General features: G+C 35.8%; 2 protein-coding genes across 2 annotated transcripts in view; one reads left to right on the forward strand and one right to left on the reverse strand.

Annotated features, from left to right (window-relative positions):
- The window catches only part of Dnah7 (dynein axonemal heavy chain 7), a 289,014-nt gene extending 278,393 nt beyond the window's left edge, over positions 1 to 10,621 (forward strand). The window contains exons 63-64 of the mRNA XM_077110312.1: positions 1,394 to 1,497; positions 10,415 to 10,621. Of these exons, the coding sequence (XP_076966427.1) occupies positions 1,394 to 1,497; positions 10,415 to 10,621 (311 nt within the window). The remainder of the gene's footprint in view (positions 1 to 1,393; positions 1,498 to 10,414) is intronic.
- Positions 10,622 to 10,857: 236 nt separating this feature from the next.
- The window catches only part of Slc39a10 (solute carrier family 39 member 10), a 64,876-nt gene continuing 53,557 nt past the window's right edge, over positions 10,858 to 22,176 (reverse strand). The window contains exons 9-10 of the mRNA XM_076866301.2: positions 16,958 to 17,148; positions 10,858 to 13,593 (exon numbers count right to left, since the gene is read on the reverse strand). Of these exons, the coding sequence (XP_076722416.1) occupies positions 13,435 to 13,593; positions 16,958 to 17,148 (350 nt within the window). The 3' untranslated portion in view covers positions 10,858 to 13,434. The remainder of the gene's footprint in view (positions 13,594 to 16,957; positions 17,149 to 22,176) is intronic.

Raw genomic sequence — 22,176 nt, forward strand, 5'->3', positions numbered from 1 at the left:
CACTTTAGTGTCTCCTGGATATGTAAAAACTTACAATTAATTTTAATAAATGCCATTGCCATAGAATCAAAACTTTATTCTTCTGCTCCCTTATAGCTCTCACATCAGATGCAGTTGCTCACCTACAATCTTACTGCCACCACCATTTTTTATCTAGACCCCTATGTAAGCCTATTATCTCCCTGCTACTGTCATTACCTCATTATAATCCTTAACTTACACAGAAGCCCTGGAAGTTTTTGAAAGATGTAAACATGCAGATCATGTCAGCTTTAGCTTACATTGAAAAATCAGACAACTAAATAAGTCCATAATGATATTTTCCCAGATTTCTTACCACAGCTATAAGACCAGGCACATTCTGGCTGCTCTCCACCTACATGACTTCACAGGTACAAGCTCATCATGTGCCATTACTTAATTCACACTGACCTTCACAGTCAACAGACTACCTCAAAATTTGTTCTCTTTGGGATCTTTGAATGCCCTATTCCTAAGCCCAGACTCATCATGGTGACCACTTCTCAACTTTGGGTTCTCTCCTTTAAAAATTACAGGTCATCAGAAAATAACCTTCATGAAAATTCAATCTATTAAGGCCTCCACTCCCCTTGTTATCCTTTTTAACTACTCTGCTTATTAACTTCACAGCATTAGTCACACTCTGCAGTCATATTAGCTGTTTCCTTCTTTCTGGTCTCTATTCCTATGAGAGCACCAATACTGAGAACCATAACCTTATTTGCCTTCAAACTTCTTTATTTAGTGCCTATCAGTGTCTGGCACATAATAAGCCCTCAAATGCTATTGTAGAAATTCCAAATTCATGCTGCTTAATTTCTACAAATGCATGGAATCTAACCCAAATTTAAACCACCTTTTATTTCATCTTTAATACTTAATCTAAACAGTTTTTTTATAGGTACACATTTAAGAAAAATAGACATGGGGGAAAGGGGTCCTTAAGATACACATTACCTTGTAACTAATCATTTTCTTCCCAGTCACAGATCTAGCCTACCGTTAACCTATTTGTACAGAATCCCTTTATTTTTAATATATTGAGAATGGGCATATTGCTAAATAATTAAAGAAAGTTTAAAAACTTTCTTCTTCTGCCAGGTTTTTTTTTTAAAAAAACTTATTGCTTCCTTAATTATATAAGCTTTTAAAAATTCATTTTCTATACAGCTTATTATATAACACACTGTAAAAGATACTGATGGATGGAGGATTAGATGAACACTAGATAGGGCAAAGGAGTGGGAGGGGAAGGGAGGACTGTTAACCTAGCTTCAACTGCATAATATTCACTTGTAGGAATTTTAGATTGAGAGCTCAATCAATATAAAAAAATTGATAAAGTGTTATATAACATTTCTTTTATGTTTAGGTGTTTTCATTCATGGATTATTTCTGGATGGAGCTTCCTGGAATAGAAAGATCAAGAAACTTGCTGAATCACATCCAAAAATTCTTTATGATACAATGCCTGTGGTTAGTATTTCCTAATGATATATATACATGTACAGCCAATTCTTGTTATTTGGGATAATAATGCTCTGTAAGTTTCTGCCAACATTGGAAATATGGGTTGAGATTTTGCAGTTTCAATTTTGTTAATTGATTAACAAATAATCCTGTTTTATTTCTGTTTAAAGCCATCTTATTTTACACATATTTCTGGATCAGTAACATAAGCTCATGGGCAACAGCACATAACTCATTCCTGAAGAAAGCTCATGATATCCTTGCTGTATCACATAGCCTACATGCACTTAACTAACATCAGACTGCACTGCAGCGTGCACTGGGGAGTCACTTTAAACAACGAAATAAAAAAAAAAAACCACAGGAAAAGGTAAACAAGATATACTAAATAAACTGTGAAAAGGACACTTACTTATAGTTATTAAAGCTGAAACAGAAAGCACAGCTTCCCCTGGCTCAGCCTTAGCTGAGAAAACGCCCATCAGATATGGCTGACTCAGATCTCTAATGCTCTACCCAGGTCTTCCAATGACCAAAAGTGCTTTGTCTAGTCCAATGAACTTCTGTTCCTCCTGCCCGTTATTGTGTGTTGGCATCCACATATGAGAGAGAACATTTGGCCTTTGGATTTGAGGGATTGGTTTATTTTACTTTTTAATTTTTTTTATTTTACTTGGCATGATACTCTCCAGATCCATCCATTTACCAGCAAATGCCATAATTGCATTCTTTTTTTAAAAATATTTCATTGTGTATATATACCACATTTTCTTTTTTTTTTTTACCACATTTTCTTAATCCATTCATCTGTTGAAGAGCATCTAGGTTTTCCATACCTTAGCTATTATTTATTTAGCTGCTATAAACATTAATGTGGTTGCTTCACTATAGTATGATGATTTTAAATCCTTTGTGTATATACTGAGTAGTGGGATAATTGGGTCAAATGTTGGTTCCATTCCAAGTTTTCTGAAGAATCTCCATACTGCTTTACAGAGTGGTTGCACCAGTTTGCATTCCCACTAGCAATGTACGAGTGTACCTTTTCTCCCACATCCTTGCCAGCATTGATTGTTGTTTGTATTCTTGATAATTGTCATTCTGAGTCATACGGAATCTCAGTATAGTTTTAATTTGCATTTCTCTAATTGCAAGAGATGTTGAACATTTTTTTCATATATTTGTTGACTATTTGTATTTCTTCTTCTGTGAAGTGCCTGTTCAGTTCTTTTGCCCATTTATTGACTGCTTTATTTGTTTGTTTGTTTGTTTGGTCTTAAGATTTTATATATATAAATGGTTGTATACAAAGTATATTCACACCAATTCGTGTTTTCACACATGTAATTTGGATAATAATGTCCTTCATATTCCACCATAATTTCTAATCCCATGCTTCCTCCCTTCCCCTCTAAACCCTCTGACCTATCTAGAATTCATCTATTCTTCCCATGCTCCCTCTCCCTACCCCACTATGAATCAGCATCCTTATATCAGAGAAAATATTCAGCATTTGGTTATTTGGGATTGGCTAACTTCACTTAGCATTGTCTTCTCTAACTCCATCCATTTACCTGCAAATGCCATAATTTTATTCTCTTTTATTGCTGAGTAATATTGCATTGTGTATACAAACTACATTTTCTTTATCCATCCATCTGTTGATGGGTATCTAGGTTGGTTCCACAGTTTAGCTGTTGTGCATTGTGCTTCTATAAACATTGATGTGGCTGTGTCCCTGTAGTATGCTATTTTTAAGTCCTTTGGGTATAGACCGAGGAGAGAGATAGATAGCTGGATCAAATGGGGGTCCCATTACCAATTTTCCAAGAAATCTCCATACTGCTTTCCATATTGGCTGCACCAATTTGCAGTTCCACCAGCAGTATATGAGTGTACCTTTTTCCCCACATCCTCACCAACACTTATTGTTGTTTGTCTTCATAATAGCTAACATTCTGACTAGAGTGAAATGAAATCTTAGAGTGATTTTGATTTGCATTTCTCTAATTGCTAGTGATGAACATTTTTTCGTATATTTGTGGATTGATTATATATCATCTTCTGAGAAGTGTCTGTTCAGGTCCTTGATCCATTTATTGATTGGATTATTTATTTATTTATTTGGTGCTTAGTTTTTTGAGTTCTTTATATACCCTAAAGATTAGTGCTCTATGTGATGTGTGAGGGGTAAAGATTTGGCCCAAGATATAGGCTCTCTTTTCACCTCACAGATTGTTTCTTTTGCTGAGAAGAAACTTTTTAGTTTGAGTCCAACCCATTTATTGATTCTTGATTTTAATTCTTGTGCCAAAGGAGTCTTATTAAGGAACTTGGGGCCTAATCCCACATGATGGAGATTAGGGCCTATTTTTTCTTCTATTAGACGCAGGGTCTCTGGTTTTATTCCTAAGTCCTTGATCCATTTTGAGTTGGGTTTTGTGCATGATGAGAGATAGGGGTTTAATTTCATTTGTTGCAGATGGATTTCCAGTTTTCCCAGCACCATTTGTTGAAGAGGCTATCTTTTCTCCAATGCATGTTTTTGGCACCTCTGTCTAATATAGATAATTGTAATTTTGTGGGTTAGTCTCTATGTCCTCTATTCTGTACTGTTGGTCTACCAGTCTGTTTTGGTGTCAATACCACGCTGTTTTTGTTACTATTGCTCTGTAATATAGTTTAAGGTCCAGTATAGTGATGCTACCTGCTTCACTCTTCCTGCTAAGGATTGCTTTAGCTATTCTGTGTCTCTTATTTCTCTAGATGAATTTCATGACTGCTTTTTCTATTTCTATAAGGAATGTCATAGGGATTTTGATCAGAATTGCATTAAATCTGTATAGTGCTTTTGGAAGTATGATCATTTTGATAATATTAATTCTGCCTATCCAAGAGCAAGGTAGCTCTTTCCAGCTTCTAAGGTCTTCTTTGACTTCTTTCTTTAGGGTTCTGTAATTTTAATTTTATAGATTTTTCACCTCTTTCATTAAGTTGATTCCCAAGTATTTTATTTTATTTTATTTATTTATTGGCTGTTGTAAATGAGGTAGTTTTCCTTGTTTCCATTTCTGATGATTTGTCACTGATATACAGAAATGCCTTTGATTTATTGGTGTTTATTTTATATCCTGCTACTTTGCTGAATTTATTTACTAGTTCTAGAAGTTTTCTGGTAGAACTTTTAGGGTCTTCTAGGTATAGAATCATATCATCAGCAAATAGTGCCAATTTGAGTTCTTTTTTTTTTTTCCCTATGTGTATCCATTTACTTTCTTTTGTCTGTCTAATTGCTCTGGCCAGTGTTTCAATAACTATGTTAAATAGAAGTGGTGAAAGGGCAACCCTGTCTTGTTCCAGTTTTTAGAGAGAATGCCTTCAATTTTTCTCCATGTAGAATGATGTTGGTCTGGGGCTTAGCATAGATATCCATTATGATTTTGAGATATGCTCCTGTTATCCCTAATTTTTCTAGTGTTTTGAACATAAAGGGGTGCTGTATTTTGTCAAATGTTTTTCTGTGTCTGTTGAGATTATCATGTGATTCTTATCTTTAAGTCTACTACATATTCTTCTAGTAATCTCAGGGTCTCTGCCTAGGTCCTTGATCCACTTTGAGTTTTGTGCAGGGTGAGAAATAAGGTTCAATTTCATCCTGCTACATATGGATTTCCAGTTTTCCCAGTACCATTTATTGAAATGGCTATTTTTTATCCAATGTATGTTTATGGTGCCTTTGTCTAGATAACTGTATTTATGTGGGTTTATCTCTGTGTCTTCTATTTTGTTCCATTGGTCTTCATGTTTGTTTTGGTGTCAATACCATGCCATTTTTGTTACTATATCTCTGTAGTTATAATTTAAGGTCTAAGTGTTGTGATGCCTCTTGCTTCATTTTTCTAAGGATTGCCTTGATTATTCTGGGTCTCTTATTTTTCCAAATGAATTTCATGACTGCTTTTTCTGAAGAATGTCATTGGAATTTTTAATAAGAATTTCATTAAATATGCATTGCACTTTTGATAGCATGGCTGTTTTGACAATTTTAATTCTGCCTATCCAAGATAATGGGGGATCTTTCCATCTTCTTAGGTCTTCTTCAAGTTCTTTCTTAAGTGTTCTATAGTTTCCATTGTAGAGGTGTTTCATCTCTTTTGTTAGCTTGATTCCCAAGAATCTTTTTTTTTTTTTTTTTTTTTGAGGCTATTGTAAATGGGATGGATTTCCTAATTTCGCTTTTAGCTGATTCATCATTGGTGTAGAGGAATGCATTTGATTTCTGGGTGTTAATTTTATATCCTGCTACTTTGCTGAATTCATTTATGAACTCAAAAAACTTTTTGGTGGAGTTTTTATATAGAATCTAAATATAGAATCATGTTGTCAGCAAACAGTGATAGTGTGAGCGCTTCCTGTTCATATCTCTTTAATTTCTTTCTTTTGCCTCATTGTTCTGGCTAATGTTTAAGGACTATGTTGAATTGAAGTGTTGAAAGAGGGTATCCTTGTCTTATTCCAGTTTTTAGATGGGATGCTTTCAGTTTTTCTCCATATAGAATGATGTTGGCCTTGGGTTTGTTGTATATAGCTTTTACAATGTTGAGGTATGTTCCTTCTATCCCTAGTTTTTCTGATGTTTAAACATGAATGGTAATGCATTTTGTCAACTGCTGTTTCTGCATCTATTGAGATAATCATGCGGTTCTTGTCTTTGAGTCTATTGATGTGGTGAATTATGTTTATTGAGTTTTGTATGTTGAACCAAACTGACATCCCTGGGATGTTATTTCTCACTTGTGTAGCTACTCTTCTGATGAGCTATATAATTTCACATACTACTCTGATGTAATTATCTTTCTTTCACTTCTGGGTATAGGACTACCTCAAGCATCTTTTGTAAGGTTTGTGTGAAGGTCCTTAGTTTTTCCTTATCTTGTAAGTCTTTATTTCTTCTTCAATTCTGAAGGATAGTCTTGCTAGGTATAGTCATCTGGGATGGCAGTTATTTTCTTTCAGAACATGAACTATGTCATTCGATGCCCTGCTGGCCAGTGTGATATCTGCTGAGAAATCATTTCATGTTTAATGAGGTTGACCTTAAATGTGACTTGGTGCTTTTCTCTTGAAGACTTCAAAATTCTTTTTCCTGTACTTTTGACAATTTGACTATAATATGCTGTGTTGAGGATCTTTTGTGGTCATATCTATTTAGAGTTTTATGGGCCTCCTGTAGCTAGATATCCATGACTTTCCCAAGATTGAAGTTTTCTGCTATTATTTTATCAAATACATTTTCTTTACCTTTATTCTTTATTTCTTGGGCATGCTAATGATGCAGATATTTGATTTTTTTAATGATATTCCAAATATCTATACTCTCTTCATTCTTTTAATTTTTTCTTTCTTTCTGTGTGAATGTGGATATTCCAAAAGACATGTCTTCAAGTTTTGATATTTTTTCCTCCACTTTTTTTTTCCTCTGCTATTGAGACTTTTAACTGGATTTTTTTATTCAACTAATTGACCTCTTCATTTCTGATTAGTTCTTTTTAATGGCCTCTATCTGTTTATTGAACTTCTTATTCATATCCTGCATTGTACTCCTAATTCCACTTACCTGTTGTTATGGTTCAGATATGAAGTGTCCCCCCAAAACTCATGTGTTGAAAGTGTAATGCCAAGGGAGCAGTGATTAGGGCTCTGATCTCACTAGTGGATTGATCTATTTGCTGGGTTAATCCATTGATAGCTGAATGGACTACTGGTTGGTAGTTATAAATAGGTGTGGGGTGGGTACCTAGAGGAAGTAGGTCACTGGGAAGATGCCTTTGGACTATGTCTCTGTCCCCAACCCCGTCTTCTCTCTTTCTCTCTCTCTCTCTCTCTCTCTCTCTCTCTCTCTCTCTCTCTCTCTCTCTCTCTCCCCCCTTCCTGGATGACATGAGCTGAGCAGCTTTACTCTGCTGTGCCCTTCTGTCTGGTGTTTTGCCTCACCCCAAGCCCAAAGCAATTGAATCAGCCAACCATGGCTGATTCCTCTGAAACCATGAACCAAAATAAGTTTCCATTCCTCTAAATTGTGCTCGTCAGGTACTTTGGTCACAGCAATGAAAAGCTAAGTAACATACCTGTTTATCTGTATTCTCTTGGATTTCACTGAGCTTTCTTATAATCTTTGGAATCTGTTATTACATACAGAGTTATGTTTTTTATGTTTTAAATGTTTCTTGCGATCCTATGTTGGGATTTGTACCTCTGATAGAATGGTAATCTCTATCACTTTAGGGGATAACCTTTTTAGTGGCTTTCTGTGGAAAATGTGTGCTGGGGTACCAACTTGTTAGGCAGTGTTGACTTTATTTCCAGCTTGGTACCATAGTAAAATCTTCCTGTTGTTTCTTCACCTGTGATTAGTGAGTTTGGGCACAGTGTAGACTGTACTGTATTTGGCCTCATAGAGATGATTCTCTTTGCAGATTTGCAGGAGTGGGGATACTCTACCAATTCAGGTAGTTGTGGTGTAGACAACAGAGTATGTAGGATGCATCCTGTGGGGTTATTCCTATTGGTTATTACTTGAAAGGGTATCTGGTACTGACTGCTCTAGTAGTGGTGAAGGGCCTAAAACGTTTGTCCTCTGATGAGACATTGGTGTAGGTTCCCGTAATTCACAGGGAAAGGTGGATTCACAGCCTCTTCTCTTTGACACATCCAGTCTCCTCAGCAGTACATGATCAGACAAGGTGCAGAGGTAACACAAACCAGGCCAAAGACCCATGTACATAACAAAAGTTGTAACAAATGTGGTAACAAAAGTTGTTGATTCTCTTTGCTGTACCATGAGAGTGCCTGCTCAGGAGTGGAACCTCAGATCCTCTGTAGCTGTCCATGCCCAAAGATGTGGCAGTGCTGATGACTTTTCTCTCCTTATTCTTTCAGTTGTGATACCTGCCAGGGATTGAGTGGGAATAGGTACAACTGGACCTGGGCAAAGCTCCTCTTAAGGGAGGCGTTTACAGTAGAGAGGGAAAGCAGAGTATATCTGACACTGGGCAATGTTTCTCTCTTAATTTGTCTCCAGACTTTCTTAGACTTTCCCCCCAAGGGCAAGGTGACAATTGGGGGCTTTTCTCCCTTCAGTTTTTCAATTGTAGTGCCTGTGAAGGATCAAAGTGAGAGTTGGTGACTGGAGCCTGGCAAGGTTTCTCTCAGTTGATGGGCTTCCAGAAGAAAGTGAGAAGAGAAGGCCATCAGGCATGGACTGATTCTCTCCAGATGTTAGGCTGTGTACCCCAAGGCAGGGCAGCCTCTGAGAACTTTTTTCCTCCTCTGCTTCTTGATTTCTAGTTCTTTCCAGGAATTATCAAGTGGGAGTTGATCACAATTGGAAAAAATTGTGAAATAGAAAATATTTTGGCGAAAATTGATCTTGGCTGAGGTGCTTGCAAGAGTGAGGGAGTGTGACCTTCCCAGGCTGTACACATTGGGGGTGGGGCCACAGCGCTGCAGGAGACTGCCTCTGCTGGGACCCACCATGGAAACTGTCTTTCTCCACCTGGTTAGATGCACATGCAATGCTGGGAGAGACGTGGTAGAAACCTTCACAAATGCCCTTAATTCTGGCACCCACACGACTGGACATGCCCTGGTCTTGGGAGCAAGTGCCCCAATCCAGTTCTTGTGAATGGCATTCTGCTCCCCTCCACCTCACATCTGTCCCCCACTATGTACCAGTCTCAATGATTTGTGAGACATCTACCCATCAAGCTAGTGCAGTGTTGTAGTTAATGTCTGGATCCCAGAGATGGGAATATGCAGGAATTTCTAACCCCTAAAATGCTCTGGGCTACAGCACCCTGACTCCTTGCTGGGAGATGGAGTGAATTCCTTTTCCTAAGCCAAACTGCTAGGAATTTCAGGCCTCTAATTTAAGATGTAGGCCTACAAGGGCTGGGACTTTCTAGTGGCTTGGATTACCAGTATCAGCACTGGTAGAGTTTACTGAGACTTTCACATTTACCCCAATGAAGAAGAGACTGGGATGTTTTCTCTTGCTTTGCTGCTGTCCCCGTCTCTGGGTTTTGCAAGGTTAGTTTTTCTCTACTGTTGTATTCCAGTGTTATCCAATTGTCACTCACCTCAGTATGCAGCTATACATCCATTGCTTTTGCTCTTCGTGGAAAGTTGAATTTAGTGCTGGGTACCTCTATTCAGTCATCGTGCCTGCCTCACAACAATGTTTTAATCAGATAGCATGATACACAAAATAGTCTCCTAAAATAAATATGTAATTTAATTATATAGCTGTTAATAAGAGCTCCTAAATTTTTTGTAACTGACTTTAAATTAAGACACATGGTGCCGGGAGTGGTGGCACAAGCCTGTAATCCCAGTAGCTTCAGAGGCTGACGCAGGAGGATTGTGAGTTCAAAGCCAGCCTCAGCAAAAACAAGGTGCTTAGCAACTCAGTGAGACCCTGACTCTAAATAAAATACAACATAAGGTTGGGAATGTGGCTCAGTGGTTGGGTGCCCCTGAGTTCAATCCCTGGTAGCCCCCACAACCAGCCACCAAAGAAGACACAGGGTTTTTAGTAATAATTTTCTTCTTTCAAAATAAATGTGACTTTTGTTTTGTTATTGCAAGTCCCAAAATCATCCCCAGGTAAGTATGGTGGAGAGATGATAAACAGTTTCTCTTCAAAAATAAGTAAAACTATTTTTTCTGTCTTTAAACTGGTTGTGGAAGTTGAGATCTTAAAAAAATTTTGTCAGCAGTATTATGATTGCTCAAAACCCAAGATCTGTTCATACCACAGAAATTTGAAGACATGACTAACCTTATTCTGAGATTACCACAGTAGGCTCAAATACACGTAGGTATAATAACCTTGACCTAAAGAGTGTTATGCAATTTCTTCCAGATGTGGCTAAAGCCCTGTAAACGGGCAGATATACCAAAACGACCAAGTTACGTTGCTCCATTGTATAAGACAAGTGAGCGGAGAGGAACACTATCCACCACTGGCCATTCTACAAACTTTGTAATTGCCATGATTCTTCCCTCTGAGCAACCCAAGGAGCACTGGATTGGACGTGGTGTAGCACTGTTGTGTCAACTTAACTCATAACACAAACATGTCATTTTCTTGTTCCTATTTGTTATTTAAATAGAAAGTATACTTTATTCTGTTGAAATAATTTTTTTTTAGTTTAAGTATATTTGACTAACATTATTCAAAAGTATGAATTTACTTATGTGCAAATGCAGTCTAAATTTAAAAGTATTCATACTTTAAGGAAATATTGTGATGTAAATACTGAAAAAAAAAAAAAAAAACCACACTGGTATATGTATGTGCTCTTTCTGAATAACTTTATTTTGGGAGAGTTCCATAAGCATTAGGAACATACATAAAATGACACACCACTGTTGACAATGAAAAAAAACAGCATTTGATCATTTCCAGCTTTATAAATTTTTTTAAAAAAATGATTCAGTTACAACAACAAAAAAAAGTTTAGATATTTTAGCAAGTATCACCTTGCAGGACCATAATCACATATAAGCCACTGACTGTTAATGGAAAAAATTCACACTGCATCTAGTTACTATAGTATTTCTAAGCATAATCACAGCTGATTGACTGCAATGTGATATACACTAAAATTCATATGGATGTCACACAGTGACAGCATTGTACAAGTAACATTAATGACCTCCAACAAACACATGTTAAAATTAGACTGGTCAAGCTAAATGGAATGTTGGAGCCAAACAGAAATGTAGTGGAATTAAGATTGTCTAGTAAGACTTGAAACTATACGTTAGAATGATGTGAAAACTAAATACTGGTGGAACCCTATCAAAATACTAGCAGCAACTGTTACAGCACTCTTAACAGGTTAAGAAAATCTAGCAAATAAAGGTAATACCATTTTTGAGAGAATATAAAATTTTAGCATAACCAATTTGCTTTAAATGAGGCATTTAAGACTGGAGTATATTCCAGCTGTTGCTTTTAAATGAAGCAGATTTAATGCTGGAATGCAGAATGTTTGCTGGGTATCAAAACCCAAAAATGAACTATAAATATCTTGGTTCAGAAAGCAAGATATTTCGATCACTAAGTTGGCAGTACTAAATAAAATATCAGCACCTTTTAGCTAGGTTGCTTGAAGGGCCAAGCAATGAGATGAGGACTGTCCTAATTCAGTGCCCACTGCTGAAAACAAACTATGTATAAAACTCCTACTTATTACAAGGAGGGAGGTCACAGAGAAAGCCAGAAATGATTTTTCAAATTCAGAAATAAATTAAAGATGTAACAAAACCTAATCTCCTTTGCTTATAGCATAAAGAAGAAACACTGGCAATAATCTAGTAATACCTGGACACATGTGCTGCTCTCAAAGTTTTGTTTTTGTTAAAAAAAATTCATAGAGTAAGAGGAAAGGAGAAGGATTAAATAGAGCACTTAAAATGGAATGGAAAGAGAGTTTGGCTCTTACATATTTGAACAGCAAGATTTTTTTTTAAAAAGTCACACTCGTTGCCAAGCTGATTAAAACAAAGCTAGCTGCACACAGTTCAAATATAGTTTACCTGGCATAAATGAAGATCATGTGGCACAAGATGTAAACAGAAAGCTGCATGCGTATGACTAGTACTATAAATTATTGGATCAAAATTTAGGATAAACATGGCTTGCACTTCTCACAAATCATTTACAATTATGGTAGAAGAACAGGGCACCTAAAAAAGAGACTAATCCCTATCAGGCACCAACAGCATATCTTGGCACAAAATGATCAAGTGATTTCAGCTTAGTCATTTACTTGGTACCCTGATAGCCATGGCATCAGTGTAGTTTATCCTCGAAAGTGTTCAACTGACACTTCACATACAGATCACAGGCATGGTAAACTTGGATTTTCTGCCTTCCAACTTTATTGCCAGCCACAGCATGTGCTCCATTTGGCGTTGGTTCCAATGCTAAACTGTTTACAGAACATTCAGAACTTAAATTTCCTGTTTAACCTAGTCAGTACTGTAAAGTTGAAAAATTGAATAGTTTAGACCATGTTTGGGTTCATATTTTCTAGAGAGTTATAATTTTAAGAAAAATACATTTGACCACATGCTTTGATCCCCACCTCCCCCGCAAAACCGCAGAACAAAAACAAAATTGAAGTTAAAAAAAAAAAGAAAAATACCCCCAAACACCAAGTATTATAATAATACAAAAACCATTATGAATCTTTCATTAAACTGAAGCTCACACAAACATACAATCACAAATTTCAGTAGTTTAGGCTGCAAGTTTAAACACTATGCAAATATATACAAAAATAGTAACTCTAGATTCAAGAATAAGGGCTTTTCCCGATGCTAAATTCATACTCTAATGCAGCCTGAGCTTTCTTCTAGTTCCTATAGTCTACTTTAGGCGGTTTCAAAGTTGTGTCAAGTTGATCCCTATTACCATATGTATATATGTAGCTGAATTAAAGGGCACTACAATTCATTCTTAGCATACACAAAAAATGTCTGCTCAAAGTCCATTTAAAATATTTTTAAAGTTTAAATGATTTTTTTTGGTTTAATTTCTAGTTCTGCATAGCCACAGAAGTTTCTATTAATAAAGAGACTACTTTAGTGTTTTATATGATTATTTTTTAAAAAGTTTTAATCAAACCTGTATCAACATTGGTTCATAGAGTCCCATTTTCTCCTCTTTATCACCAAGTTTGTTTTTAAAAGACCCTTCATATAGGGAACACAGTACTGAGCACCAGTCTTTTGTGGTTAGGCTCAAATCTATGGAACTTGTAAGTAGTGCAAGCCACTGACTTTTCTTTGAGCAATGTGCATACAGTACAAGGAACAGAGGCAAAGCTGAATGGTAACATTCTCGTAATCAACAGTGATTACTGGGAATGGTCAGAACTGGATGTCAAACACAATTTTGTCTTCATAGAGGGCGATCACCAGCATGATGGCAAATCCAAACAGCAACCCTAAATTCTGAAGAATGAATTGCCCCACTGGACAAAAGCCATGCTCTTCGTTGTCACCATCACCATGCAACATTTCTGGAAGCTGGAAACAAACAAACAAAACACCAAATCTTTATAAGCAATTTAAAGTTTGTGAACTTTACAAACTGGCAATCTCTAATACCCAGCTCCAGTAAGACTATCTAACTACATCTTTTCTACCTTCCCCTAAGTTTTTATTGTCACAAAAACTTTTCCTTTTGACTTTTCCTTAATATTTAATCATAAACAACACAGAGGACATTTCACAGAAACACCCCCTCTAGATATGCATGCATGCTAACCAGAACAGGCACTGTGCCTTCAGCACATTCAATTATACACTGACTGCCAACACCCATAATATCTGTCACAACCACAGCTAAAAGCTAACCAATACCTACTGGTAAGGCCATACTTGATAAAATACAAAAAATGCTTTCTTACTGATTGATAAATGGTACTGCCCAAAGTCCCCTAAGCCAGATATTATTTCTAGTGGGACATTTAATAGAAATGCCAAACTAAAGCTGACTTATTAAATGGCTTTAAAGACATAAAACCTTCTTATAGGCAAAGTGGCCTTCCTAAGCTAAAAATGTGATCATGTCATTCCACTGCTTAAACCCTACAATGACTCCTCAAGCTTTACAAGATAACTCTTTTTATCATGGCAAGTTGTATGAATGTCGTGTTTTTGCAAACACACCTTCCTGATGACAACATGGATATAATTTTCAATCCATTTTTTTAACTTAATATTAGAAAATACATGATTTTAGAGTTGTTAAGATCTGAGAAAATATACGTGGATAGTTTCTCTTGAATATTTAGTGTTTCCAATACAATTGTGGCACTGTAAAGAATACTGCAGTAAGGCTCTACTTTGGTTTGCTTGTTTGTGTTATTAGTAATAGTCACTTTAGGCTATTTCCTCAGAATACAATTCCTGGAGTAGAATTACTGGTCAAAGAAATGTTGCCATCTATCACTCACCCTACTCATACACCCTTCCCTCTGGCTTCTAAATAAATGTTTCTATATTCTTTAAGACTTAGCTTAGATTTCCTATTACATAAAAACTTCCTTAGTTCTCTTTGATAGCCTGCCTCTGTATGATACTCTATCATAATACCTATTTAAAGAATTGTAATTGATGGCTATTTTCTTCTTTATCAGACCCTAAGTAAAAACTCTCGTTTATATGTTCCTAGTACAAGAATCAGTTCACTCATTTTTTTATTTGGTACTTAATGTGAATTCCATTTCCAGCAGTGTGTGAAATAAGACAAAAATCCCTATCCTTGAGGAGCTGATTCCTTGTGAACCCAAGAGTAAAATGTCTGGTGTGTTAACAGATCAAGATACAGGTGCGAAAGGAAAATAAGTAAAATAGGATTAAAGTAAGTGAAATGTTAGGAAAGGAGAAGGAAATTTTAGGTAGAACACTCACCAGAAGGAAGTGAGGGACCTAGCCCTGAGGTCTACAGGAAAAGCAAGAGCTACAACTTGGAGGGACACTATGCTTTGGGGGCAAGGTTAGGGAAATTAAGGATTCAGAGTGCAAATGTAGAGGAATGATGAAAAACCATGCAGGTCAAAGAACTTGGGGACTTTTACTCTGAGTGAGATGGTACTGAAGGTCTGGAGTACACAAGAGTCATGAGTGATCTCCTCTATGACTTGACAGGATCCTCAAGCTAAGGTGCCAACATAGGGTTTTGGTGGGCAGGGCAAGGCAGAATCACGGAGAGCAGTTAAAAAAGGAAGATGATGGTGGCTGAATGAGGGTAATGGGATCAGGTGGTAAGGATACAGAGGCCTCAGGACTCACAAAGCTCATGTGGGCAGGGCACACAGTATAGGCAAAGCATGATGCATAGGCTTCTGCTCTGAATAAGAATGAAGTTTTCATTTATGAGCTGATGCATTATATAAAAAATGTTCATGCAAGGAGTGAGACTGGCAAATATCAAGAGCTGAATTCTGAATATATTAAGTTTCCAATGCCTTTAGACACTCAAGTAAACACATAAATCTAGAGCTGAAGGAAAGGCCAAAGATATAAATTTAAGAATCATCAGCCAATAAATATTAAACCCATGAGATGAGATGACTCAGGGGGTTTTGCCAACATTTGAGGTAGGGGAGCTGATGGGTATCTAATAAAAAAGACCAACAAAAAGATCAGAAAAGTGGGAAGGAGGTTAGGAAATTATGGTCCTATAAAAGCCTACTTACAAGAAAGTAATTTCAAACAGGAAAGGAGGATCAACTGTCAGATGCTGCTGTTAAGGCATCAAAAATGAAGACTAGAAAATGACCAGTGGCCTTAATAATGCTGTGATCAATGGTACACTCGACAAAAGCAGTTCTGGCAGAGCAGTCAGAAAACTGATGTGGTCAGACTTGAGAAAACATAGATGATGATTTTCTAAAAGAGGAAAGAGAGCAACAAGGTGACAGCAAAAACAGAAATCAGAGCTGAGCGAGCTTCCTCTCCATTACCTTTTCAAGAAGGGAAAAAGTAATGTGGTATATGTGTTAACAGGAATGGTCAGACAGGGAGGGCAGAGCGAGCTAGGAAAGAGAAGAAATGAAGGCACGTGGCACAACAGATGGTTCTGGGGAACAGTTTGAAGAAACTGGCCTTAGCTAGAACATGGATATTTCTTCACAATAAAAGGAAGGTAGGTAAATGGTCATAAATAAAAGAAAAGAGAAGTGGAACAGGAACTTGGGAAGGTGTCGTGATGGTTTCACTGTGTCCATGATAAGAAGCAAGACTATCAACCGTGAAGTATAGACAAGAGCATGGAGGGATCTGAGAAAAGGAAAACAGCTACCTCTGGGTTACACAATATCAACATTTAATTCTTTTCATTTACAGCTTTTAAACTTTACACAATAAACAGGCATTAATATTTTGATTAAAAATTTAGGCATATAACTATGAAATGAGGCCATGTGATAGAAGAAAAGTGAATGTAATATCAAGTTACAAAATTTAAAAAATGAACCAAATTACTAGTTCTATAGAAACATTTCTGCCATATTTGGGATATAAAGCAAAATTATTAACTTTAAGCTAAAGTTTTGATATCACCTATCTTTTTTTTTTTTTTAAAGAGAGAGTTTGAGAGAGAGAGAGAGGGAGAGAGAATTTTTTTTAAAATATTTTTTAGTTATTGGCGGGCACAACATCTTTGTATGTGGTGCTGAAAATCAAACCCGGGCCGCACGCATGCCAGGCGAGTGCGCTACCACTTGAGCCACATCCCCAGCCCCAATCATCACCTATCTTTAAGATGTTTTATATTTTTAGAAAGTTTGACTTCAAAGATTTCTTATATTTTTGTAAGCTACATTCTATTTTCAGTTTTTACCACAATAACAACAAAATATATATGCATATAAAAATATCTTACCATATCCACCAAGGCTACATAGAGGAACATGCCTGCAGTGACTGCGAAGATCCAAAGTGTGATGTTATTGGCATATTGACCAACAGCTGTGCCTATGAGCATGCCAATGTAAGCCATCATGGCAGAGAGAAGGTTGTACACAATTGCTTGCTTTACAGTCATGCCTGCTTTAAGAAGAACTGCAAAATCACCTGCAATTAAGACATGGGAGTTTTAAAACCACAGGATTTAAAAAATTTTTTTGAAAAAAAAAAAAACATTTAAAAGATATATCTTTAATAACATTGTGTGGGGTAAGAGTTTTGGGATGATAGAACTGTTCTGATATTCTGATGGTGGTGGTTATACATATCTGTATACATGTTAAAATTCAAAGAACTGTATACACAAAGACACTTTTACTGTATGATAACAAAATAAAAGATTTTTTTAACAGAAAAAAAAAAAGAACCATCTCTTTTTGTAACAAGAGCTTTCTGTTAGACTTCTGCTCTTTCTTCAAAGGGAAATGGCCTAAGTAAGAATATAGATCACAGGTTCTTTAAGTACATTTTTATGCTGTTTCCATTTCTGCCCCCTCTCCCCATTAAACCTTAATTCTGAAAATCTTAGAAGTGGAAGAATAATGAACTTTCCCCACCATCTTCCTTGCTGCCACAATGGTGCACATGAAATGTCCTGGCTGATGCTCTTTAAAGCATCAACAATGCCTAAAAGAGAATAAACACCAGGTTCTTAAAAGGTTGTGCCCCAAGTCACTGTCGGGTTCCTGTGATGATGAAGCATGGGTACACTGTTGATTGTGTAATCATCCATGATCACAGAGCTGAAGCAAGACAAAAACCAGAGGGAAAATCCTAGAATTCTTTTTCTAAAGATGTAAACACATACAAGTGCCTCAATGGATCAACAAACAAAACCAAGCTGATTTTTTCCCCCTTCAATGTAAAGACCTCAAACTGGAAACAACCTAAATGTCTTTCAGTGGATGAATGGATAAACAAAGTGACTCACCTTTGGGATGAATATTACTGAGCAATAAAAATTCATTTCCTGATATATATAGTAACATAGATGAATCTTTCAAAATTTTATTTTGGTAAATTCCACTAAAATAATGGAATTTATTCTGCCATATCCATACATGAACATAATTCGATCAATCTCATTACATGGATGAATCTTACATGCATTATGCCGAGTGAAAAAAATCCAGATCCAAAAATCTATGTATGATCTCACTCACATGGTATTCTAGAAAAGGCAAAACTTCAGGGACACAAAGCATATCTTTGTCCAGAAGCTAAGGCCTAAGAGAATTTTGGGTGGTAATGAAATGGAGTCCTCATCTCTGTCTTAAGTTGTAATATTAGGAGGAAAATGACTAATTACTATTCAGGGAGATTATCAGTAGAACCATAAAAGTTCTGCTAGAGATAATACTCTTCAAACAGAAGGGTCAAAAGCACTGCTTTTAATTTTAGCAAGTTTTTGTTTTAGTTACTAAATGTACAAACATCCAATCAATTTTTGAACACTTAGGTATATGTGCTAAAAATACATGATCTATTTCTTCTATACCTTGAGTTATGACTACAAAGTCCAAGTCTGTTGACAGCAAAGACACTGGTGACAAGGCATTATTTTTCCCTATTCCAACAAATTGCTACCAACCACAAAAGGCACTATTGCTTTGGAAAGTCAAGATGACACTCCAGAGGATTACAACTTCCAATGACTTTTAAATTGCCATTCTCTAGTTTCCACCTAATACTGTTCTTATACCTTTTCCCTTCAGATCCTAAATACTGCACCTTTTTTAAAAAGTTCATTTTTTATTTGTTTTAATTAGTTATACATAAGAGTAGAATGCACTTTGATATATATAATGGAATATAATTTCTCTAAATACTGTACCTTAATTTTCCTGATGAGACTTGGGATTTAGTATCGACTTTTACCTCCTCTCTCCCCTGGCATTTGGTTAATTTCTCCTGTCTTTTTTCCCCTCAGCTTCCTCCAAGCTAGCTCTTTCCTCCACAAATTTTTATTCCATGTTTTCAGTAATTTGACAGTGCTCAAGGGTTAATTTTATTTAGCAGGGGATTATGTAATACAAAATGAGACTACAGGAATGTCTTTTATTTATGAAATACATTGTTTCCTTTTAGAGTTTCATAATGGGGTTTTAAAAGGAGCATGTTTTAATACTCAATGAACCACCTGTCAAGACAAACCATATCAACTTTGTGGCTTCACTGTTATTGGATAATACAATGATTTTGTTCATTCTTAAGTAGCAACCAAACAGCATGAATTAACTACTCAAGATGCAGGTCTACTAAGTTTTAACTTTTAAAAATTAAGGCACAACTTACATAACTTTTATTGTGTGTGTGTGTGTTTTTTAATGTAGAGTTCTATGAATTTTTGACCAACACACATATCATTATACCCATAACTACCATCAAACTCTGGAACTGTTTCATTACCACCATAAATTCCTTTAGACTGCTCACCCCTAGACAACCAAGGATCTGCTTTGTGTTATTCTTAAAAGTTCTGCCTTTTTCAGAACATCATGAATGGTACCATACATAATGCATTTTTTGAGTCTGTATTTTTTCACTTAGCATAATACCTGTAAAATTCATCCACATCTATATATAGAGATTATATATATTTTTCCTGATATATATCTATCAGGAAAATACATTCTATTACTCGATAATATTCATTCAATAGGTGCATCATATTTTATCGATTCACCATCTGAAAGACATTTAGGTTGTTTGCAGTATTGGGTCCTTATGAAGAAAGTCACTATACTTTCTCATAAACTGACTTGTGTTTTCATTTCTCTTGGGTAGATACTTAATAAATGGGATTGCTGGGCCATACGGTGAGTGTGTGCATTTTCATCAGCAATGTATGAGAGTTCTAGCTGTTCCATATCCTTGCCAGACAATAATCACTAATCCAGACTAAAACCTCAGGTTTATTTGCCATCTGTTCACCTTATTTAGTAAAATACCTATTCAAATCTTTTGCCCATTTTGCAGGAAGGAGGCTGGGTTGTCTTCCCATAACTAAATTGAGAGTTCTTCAAATATTATGGCCCTAAAGACCTTTTGTCAGATATGTATTTTGCAAGTAATATTTCCCTGACTGTGACTTGTCTTTTTATTCTCTTAATAGTGTCTTTTGTAAAGCTGTTAATTTGTATGAAGTCCATTTGTATCAAACTTTTTTCCTTAGCTGATGTTGCCTTCAGTGCCGTAGAACAGTTTGCCTAACCCAAGAACACACAGACATTCTCCTATGTTTTCTTTTAGAAGTTACATTTTTTAATTCTCCATTCAGATAGATGATCTATTTTGAGTTTGTTTTTGTCTATGGCGCAAAGTGCAGGTCAAAGGGGTTTTTTTTGCAAATGGATATCCAAGTGTTATAGCCTCTTTGGTTGACAAGACTTTCTATATAGAATTTCCTTTATGCTTCTGTTGAAAATAAACTGCATATATATGAAGGCTCTAAACTATTTCACTGATATATGTCTCTATTCTTTTACAATCCCAACTATTTCAAAATCACCTTAGTTGTCCTCTTACAAAATTTTCTGTCTATTCAAGTTCCTTTCCTTTTCCATATAAAAATTCTTTAAAGCTCACATACTTTGCAAAAGAGCCTGCAGGGTTTTTGACAAAGCTATTGAATTAACATGAACATACTACATCTATGAGAATTAACATCTCAACAATATTGAGTCTTCTGGTCCATGAACCTGGTATCTCCTTCAACAGCATTTTGGTTGGTTGTGGTTTTCAGTATACAGATTCTATGTCATATATGGTTTAGACTAGAGCTAGATAATTCATGTTTTTAGAGCTATTACAAACAGTACTTACTCTAGATAGGGCAGAGGGGTGGGAGGGAAAGGGAGGCGGCATGGGGTTAGAAATGATGGTGGAAATGTGATGGACATTATTATCCAAAGTATATGTATGAAGACATGAATTAGTGTGAATATACTTAGTATACAACCAGAGATATGAAAAAATGTGCTCTATATGTGTAATATAAATTGTAATGCATTCCACTGTCATATATAAATTAAAAAAAATAAAAAAAATAAAAATTCTATTTCCAATTACAGACTGCATAAACAGTACCATTTTATATAATAATCTTTATGTCAAGATTATTATAGATTTCACTTAAAAATCTATCTTTGTCCTAGTCTTATTTCAGATTATAAGTTCTCAAAGGTTTTTGCATATTTTCTCCACCTCCCTTCTCAGTAAAAATCTGTTTAAACATTTCAAAAGTAAGTCAAAGGATCCCCAGAACTATAATTTATATGGAACATGTAAGTTTATTCATCATCTGATGAATTAAACTTCTTTCTTTCTGCTGAAAAGGAGCATCATTAGGACAATGAATGAGGTGTGTTTGCCAAAGCTATTGAATTAACATGATCCAATATTATAACTACATTAATTATTGATATTTTTGAAACAAGAATATATTTTAAGAATTTTATCCTTAAGTAATGCTTATTTATATACATGAGAATTCCATATAAATCTATACAATGACCGTTTAATTGTTCCTGGACAATTTAGCAAATTATGGGAAATTTATTTTGGATTTCAGTTTAACCCTTAATGTACTTGAAAGGAAAACGAAAACATTATAAGCAATCTAACTTTCTGAGCTATCTAAAAATATGACATTTATTTATCAAAATGTTATTTGAAGCTGAAATATATTATGCAACATCAAGAAGAGAATTTAGATTACATATTCTTCTGGATTAACCCTAATTTCATTCCCTTTTCTAAACTTTTTTTTACAGGCCTTCTTATAAATTACTTTTCATATGCTTATAACAGTTGCTTATTGAAGGAGTGTGTGAAAAAAGGGAGAGAATGCAACAAAGTAATATTGTAACTTACTTAAATATAGCTGCAGTTTGGCAAAAATAGAAGAGTACAGACCTAATAAGCCAGGCAATTTCACCCATTACCACACTTGAGGGTAACATTTTCATGGGCATGCTCCTTCCTCAATGGTTTTAATTTCTTCATGCCTCTTAAGAGTAAATCTCCCTGAGCTTTCTATCATTCTAAGGTTCTAAGGGTTGTTCATATCACATTCCTAACCAAATAAAAACAATGTATTGTCTCCAATGTACTGCAATGTAATTTAAATACTCA

Source organism: Callospermophilus lateralis, chromosome 9 (genome assembly GCF_048772815.1).
Source record: "Callospermophilus lateralis isolate mCalLat2 chromosome 9, mCalLat2.hap1, whole genome shotgun sequence".
Taxonomy (NCBI): domain Eukaryota; kingdom Metazoa; phylum Chordata; class Mammalia; order Rodentia; family Sciuridae; genus Callospermophilus; species Callospermophilus lateralis.